The 22325-nt window shown below is 35.4% G+C and overlaps 1 protein-coding gene across 6 annotated transcripts in view; it reads right to left on the reverse strand.

Moving 5' to 3' along the window:
- LOC126828369 (uncharacterized) overlaps positions 1-22325 on the reverse strand; it is a 135696-nt gene that overhangs the window by 38762 nt on the left and 74609 nt on the right. For 4 of the 6 annotated variants that reach the window (XR_007683006.2, XM_050558139.2, XM_050558138.2 and 1 more), the window contains 2 exons: positions 10974-11154; positions 2236-2321 (listed from right to left, as the gene is read on the reverse strand). Coding sequence is in view for 4 of the 6 variants with exons in the window: in XM_050558139.2 (XP_050414096.1) it covers positions 2236-2321; positions 10974-11154 (267 nt within the window). In the remaining 2 variants the exon portion in view is untranslated. The remainder of the gene's footprint in view (positions 1-2235; positions 2322-10973; positions 11155-22325) is intronic. The other 2 variants (XR_007683005.2, XM_050558143.2) reach the window with 1 other exon arrangement.

Raw genomic sequence — 22325 nt, forward strand, 5'->3', positions numbered from 1 at the left:
ATTGAAAATATTGCTCGCCGCCATGACAAAAATCAACGAATATAATTTATATAACAATGACACCCATACCCTTCTCTTGCACTACAACTACAACAACTACCCGACAACACCACGACCGCCTCCATACTCCAAGAAAATAAAATTAAATAAATATTTTTAATCCACATCTTATGTTAAAAAAAAATATATTGTAAAATCTCAAATACCAGTAGAAATCTCAGTTTTAAGACAAAACATTTTCTAAAATCTCCAGCTATTCACTTACATATTGCAACTTGGAAAACGTACTTTTTCGTATGCTGGACCTTTATTATAGAATAAACAGCCAAAGCCAATTATTGTCAGTGGGCCATTTCAAACTCAAAACAGTCGACGGAGAGAGAGAAGAGAGAGAAACAGACACTATAATTTGATTGCACATAAGGTCGTTAGCTATGGGGGAAACCAATGGAGCAGGAGAAAATCCACGAGTTTAGACGGCGAATCTATTCCTTGTGACGTACAAGTGGGTAATCGAAACCACGCAAGTTGACTCAATGACAAAACTTAACCAATCGGGCAACCTCCACCCCACCCCCTTACCCAAAGAATAATAAAGAATCACAGCAACCGAGAATATTAGCTGACTACTGTGGCATTTGCCGTGACCGAACGCCATGCATTTCTATTTTATGGAAAGCTATTGGAGGACGATGGGTGCATCGAATTGCTTGTTCCTTTATTTGAAGGTGGGGATGGATGGTCGAATGGTTAGCATGTGCGCGCTGTATCAAAAGGTATGTTATTGAGTCAACTGGCGTGGTTTCGATTCCCTGGTTGTACGTGACAAGGAGTATAGTCACCTATCCAACCTTGTGGGTTTTCTCCGGGCTCCCCGGTTTCCACCCACTGCTAAATACCACTAAAACGCGCATGCAAATTATTGTAATAGAATTGAACCATGTATTAGTCCGGAAATGACCTAGTTTGTATAGAGTGCACGTTAAACCCCATTTCCCCCCCCCCCTCTCTCTCTCTCTGTCTCCTTTATTTCAATCTATATTATATACTTGATTTTATTGAGTATCATTTGAATTCGCTTTCGCTTTATCGTCTTTGAATTATTCAAATTCAAATATATCTATTGATGTATAACATGATGGTGTAAAGGTATCTTGTATTATTAAAAAAGCATGACCACGGTGGTCACTCGGGGAAAGTTAAAGATGCATATTTCATAAGATTTAGATAAAGAGCCGACAGTTCTCACAATAATAGTTTAAAAAATAGATAATGAAAGGGGAATATGTTTAAAGTTTCAGTCAAGTTACTTCATTCTGAGAGGAGTTATCGTCGTTTACAGAAGAGCTTAGTCTCGATGGTCATTTTTGAATTAAATCATAAATCTGTTAAAAATCAAAACCGTCCGAAGTTATGGAGAGTTGATTATGGGCCTGGTATGTAAATACATTAATTTTTTATAGAACATTTGAGGTCAAAGGAACGATCTGCAATATGCAAATTTAGCTCTAAAAAATGTATCTTTAACCAGCATAACATCCTTTATACCCAGTTATTATAAAATCTCAATATGTTTCACAACATTCAGCATGGTTAAACATTAGCGATAAAATCTCAAAACGTTTCACTACCTTCCGCATAATTTAATTTTAGCGATGAACGATTAATGTACATGGATGATAATTTGGCAGCCATTTGACTGTGACTCAAAAATTTCATTCAACTTCACGTATTCTTTGAAACGGTTCAGTCGCAAAAATTAATAATTTATGTATTTTGTTTGAAACAAAGGTATTTTTACAGCTACAAAAAAAATTGTGTTCGTTTTTTTGGAAATGCAAGATGATACTGATTTCATACATGGATTACAGATACAAAGCAGGCTGATATGAATATTATATGACTTGTTGCTTTGTATTTATATTTATTTATATTGTTGATATGTTTATCCTAAAAAATTCGTGATAAATATCATATGAAATACAAAGACAAACCACGCTTGTGTGAAGATTTCATAGTTTGATTGTCTATTGTTGCTATGTTGAAAAGTAAAGTAACTATAAATCAACATTGTTATGCATACTGCCTCAGTGTTTTGTTTTTATAAAGATAATGTCCCGCAATATGATCAAACAAAGATGGTCACCCTATTTGTGATACGGATTCTTATTAGAAGTGGTTATGCCTTTTGCTTGTATGATTTAACTGTTTTGTGGAAGAAAGCAGTGTACTAACCTAGTTTTGCTGATCTGATATTTGTGCAATAAGCGATAAATCTCAGTTGCCATAAAAACCACCATGAAAATTCTTTCTGTTTGCTCCTTAAATACATAAAAATAAATGAATGAATGAATAAAATAATGTTAAATGGCAAGTCGGGCTATATTGCGCGAAACATATGATGATGTGACAAATAATCACAATATGTATAGGATATTAACCTACGCGAGGTTGAAATGATAGAGAACATGCGGGCACAATACCAATCCGAGGGAGAGTAGGTTTATATCCGACATATAAAATGCCGTTCTTTATTTTCTAGCAAATTATTATCGGACCAGTTGAGTTTATATAAGGTGAATACCCTAAATTTTCCCTTTCCACATGTATCTAAGTGTTCACTTAGTGGAATCATTCTATTTTTGGGATTAGCAATGTGGGATCTGTGTAGGTTTATCCTTATGTTCAGTTGTGATTCGGTTTTGCCTATATACTCTTCATTACAACATGGACATATAATCAAATATATAACATTTTTACTTTTACAGGTCATAGATTGTTTAACTTTAAAATGTACATTTACATTAATTTTTACTGTTTTCCCTTTAATAATGATGTCACAAGTTTTACATCTATTGTCCCCACACTATGTGACAGTCGATTCTGTGACCTTTATATAATATATATAAGCATAACTGGCGATTTCGGCGTTCATCGTATCAAAACGTTTTCGCTCAGTGGAGCTCCTCAGTGTGTATACAATGTCTATAACTGTATTATGACGTCATTTTCTATTTGTTATATTATGACGTCTTACATAGCTTAAAGGGACATAAATTAGCCATGTGTATACAGTGTTATAAGTTAGCATTTAAATCAGGTTGTAAAATTTCAATTAGTTCTTTTTCTTTCATTTCCCGTTGTTTTCTGTTTGTATTGAACAGGGCGTAGATGGGGATGATTTTAAAGTTTCCATTATTACACTCTGCCATATGGTGGCTTACTGGTAAATGTCTGTATTTCTCATGTGTTATCTGTTCTCTGTATTTTTCATGTGTTATCTGTTCTCTGTGTAATGTTACTCTTTTTCGCAGATCTTCAGTTTGGCCTACGTAGAACTTTCCACACTTTTCACAGAGTAAGGCATAAATCACATTTTTCGATTTACAGTTCATTTTGGATTTTACTATCCATGTCTTCCCATTCTTAAATTTGAAAGATTCGCATGCATCAACATTTGGTATTTCTTGTGTGGTACTGAATGCTGCCTTAGTTAGATATTTTTTCAAGTTCTTTGGTTGTCTCTAGCTGACGATAAAATTGTTCTGTGAGAGGATATTATTCATTTTTTCGGATCCTCTTAAAATATTCATATTTCCTCTAATGTTATTTTTACTGACGATGAACGCCGAAATCGCCAGTTATTCTTTTTTATATATAATTATCTTGTGATTTTAAAAGTAACTTTTTTAATATATATGAGATAAAGGACCAATTTCAGATCTGAAATCTGTTTTATAAAAAATTGTCCGTTTACTGAAACAATATCACTCAACACAGACTAAACACATTGGATGAACATATTCCAAGAATTGGTTGCGATTTCGCTGAAGATTCAGCAGCATGACGAAATGGTGTACTCGTTTGAAAAACTTGGGTCTTTCAAGCTAACACACAACTCATAAGATCCACCAATATCATCAGGAATATCTATGACCAACACAGCAGAAGGCACAATTTTAAACTTTGTAAAATCATGGTCAGATGCTGTAAAATCTCCGCCCCCCCCCCCCGCCTGTACAATCATCTGACGTCCACGTTGTACTCAGGCAACTGGTGAACCAAGTTCACTCACTTCTATATGACACTTGTCGTCTATTGATAAAAAAAAGTACCCGTTTCTCTGTATTTCATCAAAAATTCACTGAGATGGCGAAATACTATGTTTGCATAGTGCGAGTCTATGTGTTCACCGCGAAGTTAGCAAGTTTGAATTCTATACCTGAGGTTAAAAACTCCAGTGTAATGGACGGTTGAGTGAAAGTGTTTATTCTTTGGCCAACACTGAAAGTGCATGTATTGCTCTGAAGGAATTGGTGCTGGAGAACCCAGGGTTTTTGTTACCTGAGAAATAAAATCTCGTATTGAGATGGTAACAGCTAATCTACCAATTTCTTCATGACGCTGTTCTTGTGCTGCACTGATGGAACTTTGATTAATAAATTCAACAGTTTCAAAAAGGGGCTCATATTTTCTTGTCTGCCCAGAATTCAATTCTCTCAAATCGACTGCAAGGTCTGGATTTTCACTTTCTAAAAATAATTTTAATCTGTTTCTGACATCAGAATTTTCCACATTAGGGGTTGCTGACATATCACCGGTTAGATCTTGGTAAACTTCTTGCATAACAGTTGAAAAACTGCATTTCTTTAGATTCATTATAATACGCCCATAGTGTTCTATAAATTTTCTTTTCATTACTCTGTTGTGATATTTCTTTTAATAACTTTCTTCATTTCATGTGGAATTTTCATCGAGAACCCCACATCACGCTTCTCATGTAAATTTGGAACTTTCCAAATGAACCAGATTTTCTCATTCCCCTGTGAACACCAAATGATTTCATGTGAAAACGGCAAACAAATATCATTTAGATATTTTTATTTACGTTTGGTTTCTGTTGGGGCGTATTCACTTAGACATACTGGTTGGTATTCTTCTTCATTTTGAAGGGTACTTTCATGAGCTTTTTATCTACTGATCAGTGACAGTGGTCGAAGAAAACTGGCTGTACCAGAAACGAGACTGCTTTTACCGGACGGTGTTATCAATCCATGTCGCTGTTGAGTTTTTAAATTTTTTTCTGTTAGATATAATGAATATTTTCCGATTGAGTCCGCAAGTTCTTGTACAGAAGTTTTCAGTTCATGAAATCGTTCCGACTGCATAAATGGTGATAAAACTAATTCATATAATTTATTACTGTACTCTTCTAATGTTCCCTGACTAAGTTGTTTTAAACCGAGTTTACTTTTTTCAGGTTGATTATATATCTGTGATGATAAATCACGATGGTCATTGAATAAAAAAATCTGTTAGATTAATATGCACATGTGAAAACTCTTCAAAATGTGGGAAAATATTATACAGTACAGTTATTAAAATCTTCACAGAACATGTCCCTTTAACAAAATTTTTAATTTGTGAAAAACATCTATTTTATCAACAAGTCTATCAGATCATTGTACAATTTATAATCCCCCCTGACAAGCATTTTCTTGGTTGGATATTTTTTCCCTTGACATCAGCTTGTGACCCTTTTTTAAGCATATCAAATGCATTTTTTTTCATTTTCAGGACTGTTTTCATTTGGAGTAATGGCTTGAGATTCAGCGTCGTCGTTTACTACCGGTACTACCTTAATTTGAATATATTTACCAAATGTGTCGGTGACCTGTCCAACATTTAAATTTGACGCAATTTGACTGATGTTTTGATCTTCCTTCGATTTTCCTCGCCTGCTGGCAAATCCCTTTTAAACAGGTTTTGGGGTACTATATTATCATTCACGCTGTACGCCGACTCGACAATGTCGTCAAAAGTAAAATTATACCGCACACCAATGACTGTCCAGTCAAGAAATATCGTTGCTTTCCGACATATTTTGAGCGAAACTATCAGTCCATACCCTCCGCCAGACCCTGCCATGCTGATTTTTCACAAGCCATGACTCGCCTGAGGATCGCTTTTTCATTGGTTAATATCGATATAAGATTACACGTTTCCTGTCACTTTCATCCAATAAAGATAGGTTGCCAGGCAACAAAACATAAGCCCACAGCAGCTAAATCGTCCGGCAGTCGACAAGGGTTGTCGCATATTTATTCTTTTGTAGGTAATTAAGGGAATTTAATACACAATTTCATACAGATGACATTATAATTTTCGCCGTTTGAGGGTTCACAAGGTTCTAAAAACTAAAACATGGGCTGTAACTCTGGAAGTAATCTACGGAAATTGTTGAAATTCGACAGGCTTTTTCGTTTTACTAATTCAAATAACGCATATAAATTTCATACAGATCGGATGATAACTTTTGTCGTTCGAACGTTCACAAAGGTTCAACAAAGTAAACAAGGGCCATAACTCTAGAAGTAATTGATGGAAATTGCTGACATTCAATAGGCTTCTTCATTTCACTAATTATGATGATGCATATGAATTTCATACAGATTAAGTGATAACCTTTGTCGTTCAAGCGTTCACAAGATAGGCTTGTTCGTTTTACTAATTTAAACGATACATATAAATTTCGTACAGATCGGATAATAACTTTTGTTGTTAGACAATTCACAAGGTGCAACAAAGTGAAACAAGGGCCATTACTCCAAAAGAAATTAACGGAAGTTAATGCAAACAACATATATCAATTTCAAAAGAATCAGATGATAAATGTAGTCTGTAGAGTGTTCACAAGAAATTGTGGACGATGGACGCACAGACCGACAGACGGACGGGGGCGACGGCAATATACGACCACATTTCCATGTGGGAGTATAAAAAGTAGTCTTACTTTACGATTTAGACGTTAGCATGCCGGCATTGATTTAAGATCCGTATTTTCATTGGACGATATTATCAAAATTACACGCCTCTGGCTAATGAAAGGCAATGTTACATTATCTACGGTATACCAAAGCCTAACTATGTATAATCGATGGCTATAGACCTGAACCGCCATACTATGAACTTGTAAACATACAGAGATCGCTTATTAGGTTAAAAATTCGTATTTTTTATATTTTTATTTTGTGTTGAGAATCTGTGCGGGCGATTTTCGTGTCCCAATTCCTAAGCGCGCGGGCGAGAAGATACAGGGTATCAATTTTACATGGCCTTATATAATGGACAAACAAGTTCGTCTTCAACGTAATTTTTGTTTGATGTAATTAAACAATATTTACACACTCTATCAGTATAATCCATATGTTCTGCCATCTACCCGACTTCATAGCTAAATTGTAATCACAACGAAATCCTGTTCTATATTTACTAATAATGATTTGTACTGACAATAATTAACTAGTTTTGAATTGGATACTGATCACTATTAAACGTTGCTTGAATTGGTCTATGAAAGCTCTATTACTACCGACTGATTGCTGTTCCCAAACAAATCCAAATTCATATTGATATAATAAAGCTCGAATATTTGAAGCCGATGTTATTCTTCCAGCATTATCTAAAGAAACTAACAAATCATAACATGCTCTTGAAAATCTGCTTTGTGGCATTTTTATTAGCTGTAACCAATATTCGATACAGTTTGTTTGGTATATAACACTAAGAGGTCTTCGACCAAGCTCACCATAAATTCCAGCTTTAGAGTTTACTTGCAGAATATATTTACAGAAATACTAATATTACACATACTGATAAGTATTTTTAACATGTTACAAGCTTTCCTTGCTTGTTGTACTAAGGTGTTTGTAGCAAGTGACCAATAGAGTTTAGGCGTAAACATTATCCCTAAATATTTATACGAGGATACAACATCTAAATTGGTATTCCCATACATCTAGGTTTCCCATTTTTTTAAAAACAATACTGCCACGTCTAAATACAACGATCTTAGTTTTACTTAAGTTGACACCCATTCCAAGATGCAATTGATTTGCGACTGGAGACGTGCAACAGTGTCTGTGACACTTGCAATGTCATCGGCATACATTACGGAAACAATATTAGCAACATCAGTATTAACAAATATACCTTGACAACCATACTGAATGAAAATTTCATCGAGTTCATTAAGAAATAAAACAAACATCAAAGGGCTGAGCATGCAACTTTTTCTAGTTCCTATTTTATTATTATTATTACAGCATATTTATAGTGCGCCCTTTCACATAACATGTTCAGGGGCACTTTACAAAGTGACAATGTAATCATACATAAACAAATAATTCTTAAAAGAAACTTAAAATTACTACATTGGACACATGATTTGTCATTCTCGTACATAAGATTTTATAACCTTAAAAACTTTACCGTTTATATTGTTTTTTTAGAAGAACATATTTATTTTTTGAATTAACGCTTGTAGTGTAAAAATGTGATCTACTGTGCTAAAATCTTTTCTGTAACCAGCTTGCGCTTCTATGAGTTTGTTCTCTTGTTCACACCATTTCGTGAGAGGTGTGTTAAGTATCTTAGTAAATATTTTGCCGAGTGACGAAGTTAGAGAAATACCACGATAATTATTTGGGACGCCTTTGTCACCTTTCTTATGGATAGGGTGTATAAAACCCGTCCCCCAGTCTGTCGGAAAGACACCCTTATCAAGTATTAAATTAAACAATGTTAGAATGTATCGTAACATCTTAACAATATAGTGTTTATATATTCATTTACAATACCATCTGGTCCCGGGGCTTTAGAATTGGGAAAAGAGTTTATGATTGACAATATTTCATTGCTAGTGATATGCGGAATCTAGAATATGATTCTGATTTTCAGATAAATACAACGAGTCATTACAGTTTACCGAATCTTGAATTTCCATTTCAAATTGACCATCTAAATTTACATCACGTATCATATAGAGATCTCGGAAATAATTGAACCATTGAACTGACACTTTCTGCGGCAGAGTTTTTTCGAAGAAAGTATTTTATCTGTTTTCATAAACCATAGGTATCCTTACAGGTACCGACATAATCAACACGTTATAGCAGTTGTGCTTTTTGCTATTTAAGAATTCCTTGGATTTATATTTTTGTTTTTCCATGGAAATAAATTTGACTTAGTTTTTGGTGTACAATTTTGTTTCCGGAGCATATCTCATAAAACCATTCAAAATATCTTCATGTAACTTTGTACAAACAATAACCTTTTACAGTAGTTGTGCCATTTTCTATTAATGAATTTTTGGGATTTATATTTTTTGTTTTTGAGAACAAATCTGACTTAGTTTTTGGTGCACAATTTTGTTTCCAGAGCATATCTCATAAACCATTCAAGATATCTTCACGAAACTTTATACAAACATTAACCTATTACAGCAGTTGTGCCTTTTGCTATGTAGGAATTTCTGGGATTTATAATTTTTGTGTTTCCTTGTAAACAAATGTGACTTAGTTTTTGGTGTTCAAATTGCTTGTAATAAATTATCTACTTATACATTTATTAGTGTTGCAGATAAGAGGAAACATGAATAAATGTCAGGATTGTAAATTTGTACTAAATCATTTACATGGCAACGTAAATGTCTGCAGTACAATCGTAATGATACTTTGCATAAATACTAGGATATAATATGCCTGTTATTCTGGTATTTGCAATTGCACTATACTTTCATCAATTGGCCCAAAACTTTCTAAGAATACAAAGAGCTATATATATATAAATTGAGCTACAGTCCTCTCCACTTGCAAAATACCTCTATTTGCTATTTAGCCAGGTCTAATTTTTAAAACCAGAGTTTAGTATCATAACTTATCTCAAATCTTCTAGTAAATAGCAATCAGCCATTCGTTTTCAGATATAGAGAGCAATTTCTACTAAACAGGGCCACTGTTTGCGAAATCTAATATAATGATTATCAATAGAATAAAGAAGTTGTTTTCCGTATTCCTTCCAAACAACTGCAAGGGCGCGGGATATTGATGACTAGTCATCTTGTATTTCAATATTATGGCCATGTTGGTTTATCTTTTAAGGTTATCAATTTCAATGTTTATTATAATACTTTCTCCTATGGGTACGACATTTATGTTGTTGTACTTAATGGTAGCTTACAATTTTTGCAGTGATTAAATAGGCAACTTTTGTTACAGCTACATTTCATAGGTCCTTTCCAGTACCCATTTTAGGGTCAGATTTCCCTGTGTTGGGCTAGTCATTCCTTACTTTGTTCCAGTGGGAATGCATTTGGAAGAACTGGGGGGCTCTTATGTAGCCCAATATGAGTATCGTGGAGACTCAGGGAATATAACTATTGGGAGTAGTATAATTTGTATTTTTATATAATTATTGTGATTCTTATTATGTGTATTTTTATATAATTATTGTAATTCTTATGTGTATTTTTATATAATTAATGTTTTAGTTAAAATGTTTTCTAGTCATTTATTTGTTGTCAGTAATAAATGACATTTTACACCTGTTGAGTTCGGTTATTGGGGTAGGAACACAAAAGATGTCCTAAAAAATTTTGACCGAGTTTACAACAATCTGGCGATCTTAGTTGCAAACAAATGCGAGTCACTTCCCTTCAACCACTCGTTTTCTATTTATGGAATTTTTTGATTGGTCGATAAAAGCAGCATTATTATCAAGGGCGAATAATTTGACTATGTGTCTTCCCTATGAATACGAGGATGTATATCCTATTGAAAGGGAGACCCTTTATGAAATCTTGTTAGTACTATAGAAATAGCCGATTGTCAAGTTCCACTGCCACGATAATAAACGGCCTCGATTGTCAGTCCTTTAATTGAGTGACGTCCATTTTAATATTAACCAATTATATGGCACGAATTCTCTTTTCCGTTCAATATAACAGCCGTCCGTTTGTCTGGAGAGTTCATTATGGGTTTGTCATGTGCGAAAATGTCTAAATAATAATTTATGTAACATTTGAAGCTAGAACAAAGACCTGCAATAGGCAGAAGAAGCTATTGCTCAATGCATCTTTAATTTACATAAATGTAATTTAATTATTATCCACTATAAAATAGTTTATAACTTACTTATACTCTTCCGTCAGTAAATCTAATTGGAATGAGAATGCCGCAAGGTAATTCCCTGGAATCATAAGACAGCTCTTAGCTAACTGAAAAAAGTTATCAGGAAGTGTCGTATCTGCATGGAGGAATAACAAAAAACTTCCCTTAGCAAGTTTGGCTCCAGAATTGAGTTGAAAACCTCTACCTAAATATAGAATTGAAAAGAATTTTTAAAGATTTCGATTGCCTTTCTGGTCATAAAAACAATATATATGCACTGGCTGACCAATTCCCTGTGCAGTATAAACTCGAAAGTATAAAGATCCGTTTAAACTGAGCGCGTAGGCAGCGGTGGCATTTGAGTAACAACATTAATACTGAAGGCGAACAGTTCGCGCGAACGATTTTGATTAGCCAATCATTGTGCGAGGTCAAAAGGCACGCATTATCAAATTGTAAATGCGTCATTTCATCAAACGATTTTTATTAGCCAATCTTTGTGTGAGGTAAAAAGGCACGCATTATCAAATTGTAAATGCGTCATTTCATCTGAGTATTACCACGCGTATTACCGCTTTCAGTACGAACGATGATTTTCACGGAAATTTGCACTGGTCAATCGTGGCATTCACGTTCGCACTCAGTATAAATGTGAAATGAAATGAAGTTTAACGTCCTACTGTTCTGCTCCTATACTGGGCTAATGAAGACGGACATACGCCATACAGTGTGCTATGAGGGAAATTTTGCCCGGGCAGCGGCACTATCGCCTACTTTTATATCGAATTCCAACTGCCAGGGGATCTTTTACGTGCATTCCAATATATACATGGGACCTCGGTTTTTCGTCTCATCCGAAAGACTAGACAGCTGTCCTTGCTAGGCCCTCCGTCCTGCATCACTGACAAGAGGGAACCACGCCGGAAAATATGGATGCATTTTCTCGAAATAAAATGAAATTAAATGGTGTTTAACGTCCTACTGCTCTGCTCGACTGGGCTAACGTAATTTTGAGGGAAATTGTGCCCGGACAGAGGCGATACGGCCTACTCTTACATCGAATTCCAACTGCCAAGGGGTCTTTTACGGGCACGTCAATGTGTACACGGGATCTCAGGTTTTCGTCCCATCCGAACGACTAGACAGCTGCCTTTGTCAGGCCCTCCATCGCATCTGTACAGTTATATTTTCTCGGTCCCTTCATTCTGTAGATAAAGAAACGCGGAGTAAGGCTAGGGAATCGGACATGTCTCATTTAAAAAAAACCCATGATTTTTGGAAAAGACTGTCCTATTGTACTGGGTACACGTTTTGTCACTACCAATCCTTTCAATTCTCGGCAACGTTCTATATTTTTATTCGGGCGGCTAATAGTTATGAAGAAGGTGGCTCCATCTTTAAAGTTAATTTGAATCCTCTCCGGAGAATGTTCCCTTCATGACATCGTTCGCGACTGTAATTTGTGTACCATTCATCGAAACTCGAACTGGGCCCTAAACCATGGACTCCCGTATCTCTCTACTCTGGTAAACCAATATCAACTCCAACTTGTTGAAAACTCAAATAGGGACCAGCGAATAGCAGCAAACCATAGCTCTATGTGCGTCCACATAGCCCAAGACTACTGTATCTGTTCCTTTTGAAATCGTGGGCCACAATCACCAATATCCAACTCTCCTATTACCAGCAATAGATCCCTGGGCCGTGCATCTCCGTAACCTCCCTGTCGATCTTCCGGGCTTTCATACTTTAATATCCCCCTGTCTTTTCTTGTGGAAACACCCCTTAATTGAAATACCCCATTGGTCTTCCCCGGTTGCATCTTATACCATGAAGGCTGCTTTCTATCTATGTATGGTAGGAGTCTATCTAAATGGTAGGCTTTAGCATGTTGTTTCCTGGATCTCTTCACCAGGTAGGTAATATCGTCTATTTTTTCTCGTAATCACATATGGTCCCTTCCATTTACAAGTGAGCGTGTGACAAACGCCATCTTTTAGCGTCGCATCATACAGCCACACAGGTTGTCCTACTGCTAAAGAACGTTTAGTGACCTTAAAGTCATAATATTTCTTCTGATAATCAGATTTTTGTTTTAACTGACTTCAAGCTATTACTGCTTCCTGGGTCATAGTTATACGTCTACCTATCACCAACATGTTAGGGGATTGGCCAGTACTGGAATGAATCGAAGATCTGTATGCCACCATTACTTGCTGGAGATATTCACCCCGGTGTCCTTTTCCAAGTTCACAATACATCGTGAGCATAGAGGCAAGCGTTCTGTTGAATCGTTCGACTGTACCGTTGGCTTGGGCGCGTGAAATGTTAGTTCCCGTTTTATGTATCTGTAGAACATCACACATCTCTTGAATATCCCGAATTTGGTTTTTGCCGACAACCTCTCATAAAATGACCTGGTGTATTACAAGTAAAACACGCTATTTTTATAAGTAGTTTGTTCCAAATCTTCTAGGTTCTGCATAATCTGCTTAAAGTCTCTTCTAATCCGTTCCTGGTAGAATTACCCCCTTCTATATTCTTAGGTTCATCGTATTTACTTCAGTGGTTCGGACAGTCGGTAGACTCGTGTAAAATGTCCTGGCAGGACCTCGTAGACAAGCTGCCAAATAAGTAGTTTTGTTCGATGTGACCGATTGCCCAATTCGGCGCAGTCTTCAAAGTATGAAATATATTTTTCCCATCCATCTTTTCCTTGGCATGGTCCAGGTTTCATCGAGAATGTCTGGTCTTGTTCAGGCCTTTCCCTTCTCAGAGATTCTTCAAAATCACGACGTCGTACTAGGACTCTTTCAAGTTTCATTCTGCGATCCATATACATTTCGACCACGTCGGACATCATTTTCTGCTACTGCTGACAGGTCAGTCGCTGGATTCGTATCCGTGGATGCTAATTAAAACTTTAACATCCCACTTATGACACCAATTGTAAGCCACCCAAGCACCATATCTATGCCGATTGGTTCGTTTTGTCAGGCCGATTAAATAAAGTTGTGCCACATTCAAATTTCGTTGTTTTCCCCTCCCATTACGTTTTTGGTCCAGCTGAATCTAGTTCAGACCCAACCTTCGCCTCTCCGAGGGAGTCACTCTTTGAATTCGTTAGTGCTCCTCCTCGTATGAAAATAATTTAAGACGGTAAAAGTTTGCAAGTTCCTGCTACAATAATAGAATGGCTTTTAATTAATCTCGATTCATTAAATTATCATCATTACAACAATGCAGATGAATATATAAGTGAAATCTATAAAAATAGTGGTGTGAGATAACGTCTAACAATGTTCCTACGGGTCTTTCTTTCTAGCGCACTGCGCAGTGTCACACGAACGCTACCCGGTATAAAATATACGATAGCCCATGATCGTCATACTAATATATGAAATTACTAATTTCGTATATTATATTATAATGAACTCGTTAGGATCCTCTCATCTCGCCTTCGGATTTCTAACAAATAGCTGCTTTAAACTGTGTAGACTGTTGTTAAATCTTGATTGCTTAGATAAGTCTTTAACGTAAGACGTTGAGACATTATCTGTCATATTGCCGTCGCGTGGTTCAATTTATAAGCCTTGCCAGGGTGTCGTTTGAACGTCGTGACCAATAAATACTTGCACTTTTTAAGGCCTGTTCGGCACAATATTCGTACATATAACATGATTCCCCCACTGTGAACTTGACCTTTTACACCAATCACTATTATATACATATTGTGACTAGGAATATTAAATTTGAACTAATATTAAACATAATGATGAAACAAATAAAAACATCAACAAAACTTCACAATAACGCGTCATGCGTGGTGCGATATAGTCCCTATGCCAATCCTTATTTCCAGTAACATAAATTACGTATTACAAAACTAAGTTGTACAATGATGTACAAGTTATTCCTAACACAACAATTATTTAAATAAGCTTCTTAACTGCATGTCTAAGCCATGTTCATGAATACGATTACTAGATATGCCGATACTTCTACGACGGCGGATGACGACGGGTCATGAATGAAATAACGTTACTTCATTTGACCTTTTTTTACTAACAATGTGCACTGATAAAACTCTTGTGTTGGATCTCAACACAAGGACTTGTGTTAAAAATATTCTACACAAGCTTGTGTTGTTTTACATTGCATTAACAAAAGTTTGTGTTCTTTTCAATGTCTTGACACAAACTTGTGTAGATTTATCAAATCTGTTGTGCTTTTTTTCATATAATTAATTACGTCGAATTGTAACATAACATTTATTATGTTACTTTATTATCTGTAATGATATGATTTTTATTTATTGAGGAAATCTGAATGGGATTCGGGATCGGGCTTAGCCTATATGTAAAACCACTGTTCCTGCATTTGAATGTCGAGGAATCCACTTAATCTTTTTAAAAATATTTTTAATTATCTAAAACCTTATATTAATTAATTATTACAAACATTAAGTAGAAATCGCCATGTATGTATAGTGCGATACATTTAATATTTCTTTTAAAACAACGCATTTTTTATCAATATACTTATATAAAGAGGTCGAAGTTTTAGTCAATTATTATATAATTATAAACTATTTATTTAATTAGACATAATAAAAGAAAATTATTATCTAATTATAAACTATTTATTTAATTATACATAATGAAAGATTATTCTGATTCTACTCTTTGTATATTCTCACATTTTGCCTCAGACAATACAATAGACAGGTTATTACAATGTCTGCATTTGGAAGTGTCTGATTGATATCGCCCAAATAAAATTGACACATCAAAGTAAATTGTCGTAGGATGTGAAATTAAAATTCTATTACTTACTTGTAAACGACCAATGAAAATGAATTACTCAAAAAACAGGAAGAAATATTTATTGCAGTATTTTGCGATATTAAACCCTATTGTACTACAGAAGTTAACTGTAGGCCTATTCTTAAGCAGTGTGGTAATTCCTTCCTGGATTAGTATCGATTAATTACATAGTCCGGTGTTAGAACCAACTAAAAAAAGTGATATTGTTGTGAAAAAAGTATGTTCAGAAAACAAGAATATCAGGTTTGTGATTTTTATATTATGTAATACAATGTATTTATAACGCATATTTTGCGTTTCGGTTAAAACAAAATCAACGTCCACTTTAATTGGCCGAAGGACGTGTGGCTAATAGTAATATGGCGGACGGACAAACTGACCAAACAGTATATTTCAAGGTATTTGAGGTTTAAGCTAATTCAATATAATATATCATAACCGCATGTGCATAATTGTGTTTCTATGTGATTAAATATTCCGAAAATCATTCTTAAAACACACCCTCGATACCAGTTAGTCCCGAATTGCGATGTTAGTTTTGTGTTCTGGGCGCTATTTTGAAAAACAGACATGACCTACATTCATATCATATCATATATCACAGACCTGTGCCCGCTTTTGTAAGTTCTCAGCCAATTTGCTTCGGATAAACTAGTCCACGCTATATCCAATGTCCTAATAATATAATCGTTGTCACAGTAGTTCACAATTGATAAGCGCATTATATACATGTAACACAGTTGGGGGAATCACACATAATTTTTATATTTTTTCTAAGTTTGATATCACAGGATTTCACTATTGGAGAGTCACAATACCGGTATAACAGTTTGGAGGAGTCACAGATATTTTAGGTTTTTTTATAGCGTGATTGGGTTTGTATCCCAACGGATTAAGATTGCTTTGGTAAGGGTTCATTGAATTCGTATTTGCCCGTGGTTTAGGGTCCTGGATGCACGTGAATGAGGTGGTGCCAGTGACTATCGAGTGCAGACTTGAATTGAGTTAACTTGCTAATTTTACTACAGAACTTGGGAGTGATCTCCAAACGGCATGGGATCTAAAACTTAGTGCTCGGCGTATTTGTTTGCAGTCTTTAACATCGTAGACAAGTTTTACTGTGTTGCCTCTGGTGGTTGTGTTGTCATCTTTAACGAGTTGAAGTCCCCACTGTAGCAACCGTTCAATACCTTCCATAGTTCAATCCTGTCACCGCCATGGAGTCTATATTGCATTGAAGGTAAGTCCAGTGCTTTGAGTCGATCTTCATATGATAGGCCTCGTAGGCACGGGACTAATTTTGTCGCATGTCTTTGTACCTGTTCTATAAGACGTAGGTAGCACTGCAGTGTGGAGCGCCATACAACATGGCAATACTCTAGACCGGGACGGACTAGGGATTTAAAGTTCTTAGTGAGTGTTGTTTTTTCGAGATACTTAAACCCTCGTTTGATCATTCCCACTTTTTGGTTTGCCTTCTTTGTGGTTTCAAGAATGTGTGAATGGAATGCAAGGTGACCATCGACTAACACACCCAGATCCTTTTCTTCTTTTACGGTTGAGAGTTTCACCACTTCAGTCTCATTGTGCAAAGAATATTCGTACTGGTGGGGACCTTTACCTAATCCCATCACCTTACATTTGTTGGGGTGGAATTTCATGCACCATTCTGTAGCCCAATCTTCGAAAGTCCGTATGTCCTGTTGGATTGAGTCACAACTTGCCTGAGAGGATGCATCACCAAAGAGTTTTGTGTCGTCTGCAAATAATTTTACGAAGTTTGCTGCTAACTCAAGTAGATTGTTAATGAATATTAGGACTAGTATAGAGCCGATGACGCTACCTTGAGGGACACCACTGAGTTTCTTACCCATGCGAGGACATTACCACTGATGGTAGACATCTCCATTTTTGCACGTAGTCTTCTACGGGGTACCATAGATACAACTGATTGTGTTCCAGTAGATTTTAGCAATACAATCTAGCGATAGTGCAATCTAATTGCGTTTAAAGGAAATCTGAATTCGTACAAAGACCTACAGTAAAATCCAGGTGAATTGGAAAAATTGTTCATGTATTTTCTTTATGAAGAGTAGCTATTTCAATTTGTAAATGCCCAGTTGTCTTAAGACAAATAATAATTCAAACTTCAAATCAATTATATTCATACCACCGAGAATTGTATTTATCCATTTATCCCTACTTCACTTTTAGTATTTTATTTCTTCAGGCTAAGAACGTGGAAAATTGGTAATTGCCTCGTATCGGTTAACAGACAGCTCATCCCAATACTCATCCCAATATAAGACAATTCATCCCAAGTTAGAAGACAACTCATCCAAAACTAGAAGACAACTCATCCCAACTTTAAAACATGGGTAGAGATATAAGACAACTTATCCCAACAAATATAAGTGCTACTTATATTTGTTTTAATACCGGTACAATTGCTTACAATTGTTTTAATATATTGATGGTTGTGTTTCACGGTTTGTATGTATGCGGAACACATACTACCTACTTTCGATAAAGGACAGATAACGATGTTGAAGGTTGGCAAAAAAGGAAACTTCCAATATTACCTCCTTTCTACTAACATTGTTGTATAAGGAGGCAGCACAGCTACCAACCCAGATCAAAATGGTGCCTGAGGGGAAATTGAGAAGACACCAACATAAGCAGACCAGATCCACGCAGTTCAAGCTATTCCAACTGTGGTATTTATTTGTAATCATCATAACTTGGTCCGAGTGGTCTCGACCATGTATTTAACCAAACAAAACTATTTTGGGATGAGTGTTTTTTTAAATTTGAAATGAATTGTCTTTTATCTTGGGATGAGCTGTCTTCTAATATGGGATGAGTTGTCTTCTAATATGGGATGAGTTGTCTTATATTGGGATGAGTTATCTTGAGATAAGTTGTCTTTGGGATGAATTGTCTGGTATTCCTTGTATCACTGCAAACTATAAGCCACAGGAAGTCTTGAGCAGAAATGATAATAAAAGGTAAGACTTTAATATGGTTCTCAGATAATGTTACTGTGTACAGACTGTACAAAACGCATTTATACACTTTCTATTAGGTTATTTTGCTCACAGAGAAGCGGGCATGTAATCATCAGAAACAGATGTAAACTTCAAATGAGCATAGCTATTTAGATAATTGCTTGATGTGGTTCTAGACTCTTATAATGCCATAAAACTGGCCATTTAGTTCAATGTGGAAATTGGTGATGCATGCAATTTGAGTTTGAAAGAGGAATAAGCAATAATGCTACCTGACCAAAAATTAGTAAAATACTTTCCCTTGCATTCGCATGTAACTATATATATGAGTCTCAAAATAATATATATTGTTAAATTATGCCCCCCCCCCCCCCCAGTAGCGGATTATCAGTGAGGCTGATGAGGCTGCAGCCTCAGGCCCAAAGATTTTGTAAAAAAAATTTTTTTAGACTTGTCTGATACGATTAAAAACGCATAGACAATGAATGTTAGGGGGGTTGGGTTTAGGCCCACCGGGAATCAACATAGGCCCTGACCCGAAACTAATTAGGCCCACGTCATTTTAAATAGGCCCTATTTAATAGTAACAGTTGATGATTATAAGAATGCATTATTGTATGATGAAATCAACCATTATGTTTAAACAATTGGTAAACATTTCGAATGTTAATGCCTCTTTTATATGAGATGGTTTTATTCATCAATATTTTTTTTACAAATTTTTAAAATTCTCCATTTTATTTGATGTTTATGCTTTATTTATTTTATCTATGTATAATTATTTGTCCTGTACCTTATCTATTAGTTCCCTTTTATGTACTGTAGAAATTTGTGAATTCCTAATTTTTTTAAGGGATTACTCTTAAAAGTATTTCAATTTAGTGCATAATTTATGTCTTTTGTGCTTGGTTTGGTTGTTATTATATTTAGATATATTTAAAATGTATGTTTTGGGGGCATGGGGGTAGGGATATTGTGTACATATCTATTATATTCTCAGTTCTTTTTAAGGTTAATTTTAAAAAGAAAATTTTAATAGTTTTTTTTCATTTTGTGATTGGGGACTGGGGGTGGGGAATTTTGTTATTATTGAAAACAATTGTATAAGTATTGGAATTAACTTTGTTTATTAATATTACAAATGTTTCAGTGCTTGTTTTTTTTTACAATTTAATTAGCTATTTTTTCATGAATGGGGGGGGGGGGGGTATTTTTTCAGTGTACAACACAATTTTATTAGTATTGGAATTGACTTTGTTTATCAACCTTCGAGATATCTGTTAAGTATTGATTTTGAATAAAGAATAATTTAACAAATAAAATTATTGTTATGTCATTTATCAAACATTACAGTGTGAACAAAAAAAACGAGGGGGTGGGGGGAAAGGTTGCTATACTGGATATAAATTGGTAAAATACAACACAAGTTTTGGATGGTGGTTATACACAAGTTTGTATGAAAAAACACACGTTTCAGAAATTTCAACACAAGTAATGTGAAGATTTTAACACAGGTTTCAACACAAATTTGTGTTGTTTGATAAATTTTAACACAAGTTTTGTGTAGTTTCAACATTTAACACATGTTTGTGTTGTTTCAACATTTAACACAAGTTTGTGTTGTTTCAACATTCAACACAAGTCTGTGTTGTTTTAACACAAGTTGTTAAATAGAGACACCTAACTTGTTTCAACACAAGTTTGCGTTGTTTCCATATAAGTTTTTTCTCAGTGTGGACATACAATTTACATTTTATGGATTTAACTGTTAAAAAGATTAACGGGTCTATGCTAATTCATAAGTAGGGATGGACATCATTACGATCAAAGTAGGTTAATTAATGTTTATATTCGCGTTACGCGTGGTAGTGGTACTGTAGCATTAGGCAATTGGGTTATAACACTTAAAAATCTTGGGAAATAGATTCGAACAAGGTGTCTTTCTACCTGAATAACTAGCTGTTTCGTATTGGCGAATAGGCAACCACGAACTAGTTTGTAGTTAGTTATTCACCAGATATAGAAGTCGTAAAATATTAAAAGTGCTGGCGGGTGTGGGTTTTTATGAGCTGAATTGGGTTATTTCACTTGAAAGTCATGGGGGATTCTTACAAGCGGTCTTTCCGCCTAAATAACGAGCTGTTTCTTATCATCGAAAAACGAACCACAATATAGTTCGTGCTTCGTTATTCGATATTAAGAAACAGCTCGTTATTCATAGGGGATACGCCGGATGTGGGTTTTTATGAACCTGATTGGGTTATAACACTCAGCTCAAAGTTTTTGGAGATAGAATCTAATACACTATCTTTCTACCTGAATAACGAGGACTTTCTTATTATCAAATAACGAACCACGAACTAGTTTCTAGTTAGTTATTCACCAGATATAGAATTAGTAATAGAAGAAAGCTGTTTTTTATGGGGAATGCGGCGGGCATTAGCCAATTTAGACTTTAATAGGAGTAATTATAGGGGCCAGACGCCATTTGTGAATATTTTTATGAACTGGGTGGCGTATATCACTCCAAAACGTTCAAAGATAGTTTAGTTGTTTATAAGGTGAATGCCTTGATGGAGTTCCAAGATGAGCATTTTCTGCTAAGGCTAAGCAGAGATAAGCAATTTGATTGGTTGATGCTTTTGGAAACGATAACTTTGGTTCTAATTAAGTGAGAGTAATGAACCCTGGTGTATAGTTTCATTATATCAAAACCTTGAATAAGTTAGATAGTGAGGATTTACTGCTCAGGGTAAGCAGGGCGATAAGCAATTTGATTGGTAGAGAATTTGGAACACAATGATTCTCCTTGGGGTAGAATTTTCAAACTTGCCGTAGGTGTCTAGTAGGTGAATGCCTTGACAATGTTCGATCATGCGCATTTCCACTAAGGCTAAGCAGAGGTAAGCAAGTTTATTTGCTGAGTCTTTGGAACACGATAAGTTTGGTTTAAATTGGGTTAGAGTGATGAGTATAGATTCATTATATCAATACCTTGACTAAGTTCGATGATTATTTTTTTGCTTAAGCTAAGTAGCCATAAACAATTTGATTGGTCAAGAATTCGGAACATAACAACTCTGCTTTTAATTTTGGTAGAATGTTTAAACTGTGTCTTGGCTGGATTCAATGATTAACATTTTCCTCTAAAGCTGAGCAGAGCTAAGCAATTTCATTCGTCGATGCTTTGGGACAAGATAAATTTGATTCTAACTTATGGAGAGTGGTGAAACTTTATGTAGAGTTTCACTACCAAGCACTTCAAAACTTTGACCGAGTTCGATCGTGAAGATTTAACTGAAGAATTTCCAACTCAAAGCCCTATAAAAGCAATTTATGGAATACTATACTATTTTCTAATTTTCACATAAATCTACAGGAAAGGCTGTAGTATTTACTATAGAAACTGTAGAATATTTGGGGCCAATTCTGTAGAATACTATAGAATTCCATCCTATAGAAAATGGGACACGCCCCTTCTCCCCCTAGGATTTTTTGCTAGGGGAAAAAATAGAACATGGGTTGGATACTAGCTGTATCCA

This window comes from Patella vulgata, chromosome 7 (assembly GCF_932274485.2).
Source record: "Patella vulgata chromosome 7, xgPatVulg1.2, whole genome shotgun sequence".
In the NCBI taxonomy this organism is placed as follows: Eukaryota; Metazoa; Mollusca; class Gastropoda; family Patellidae; genus Patella; species Patella vulgata.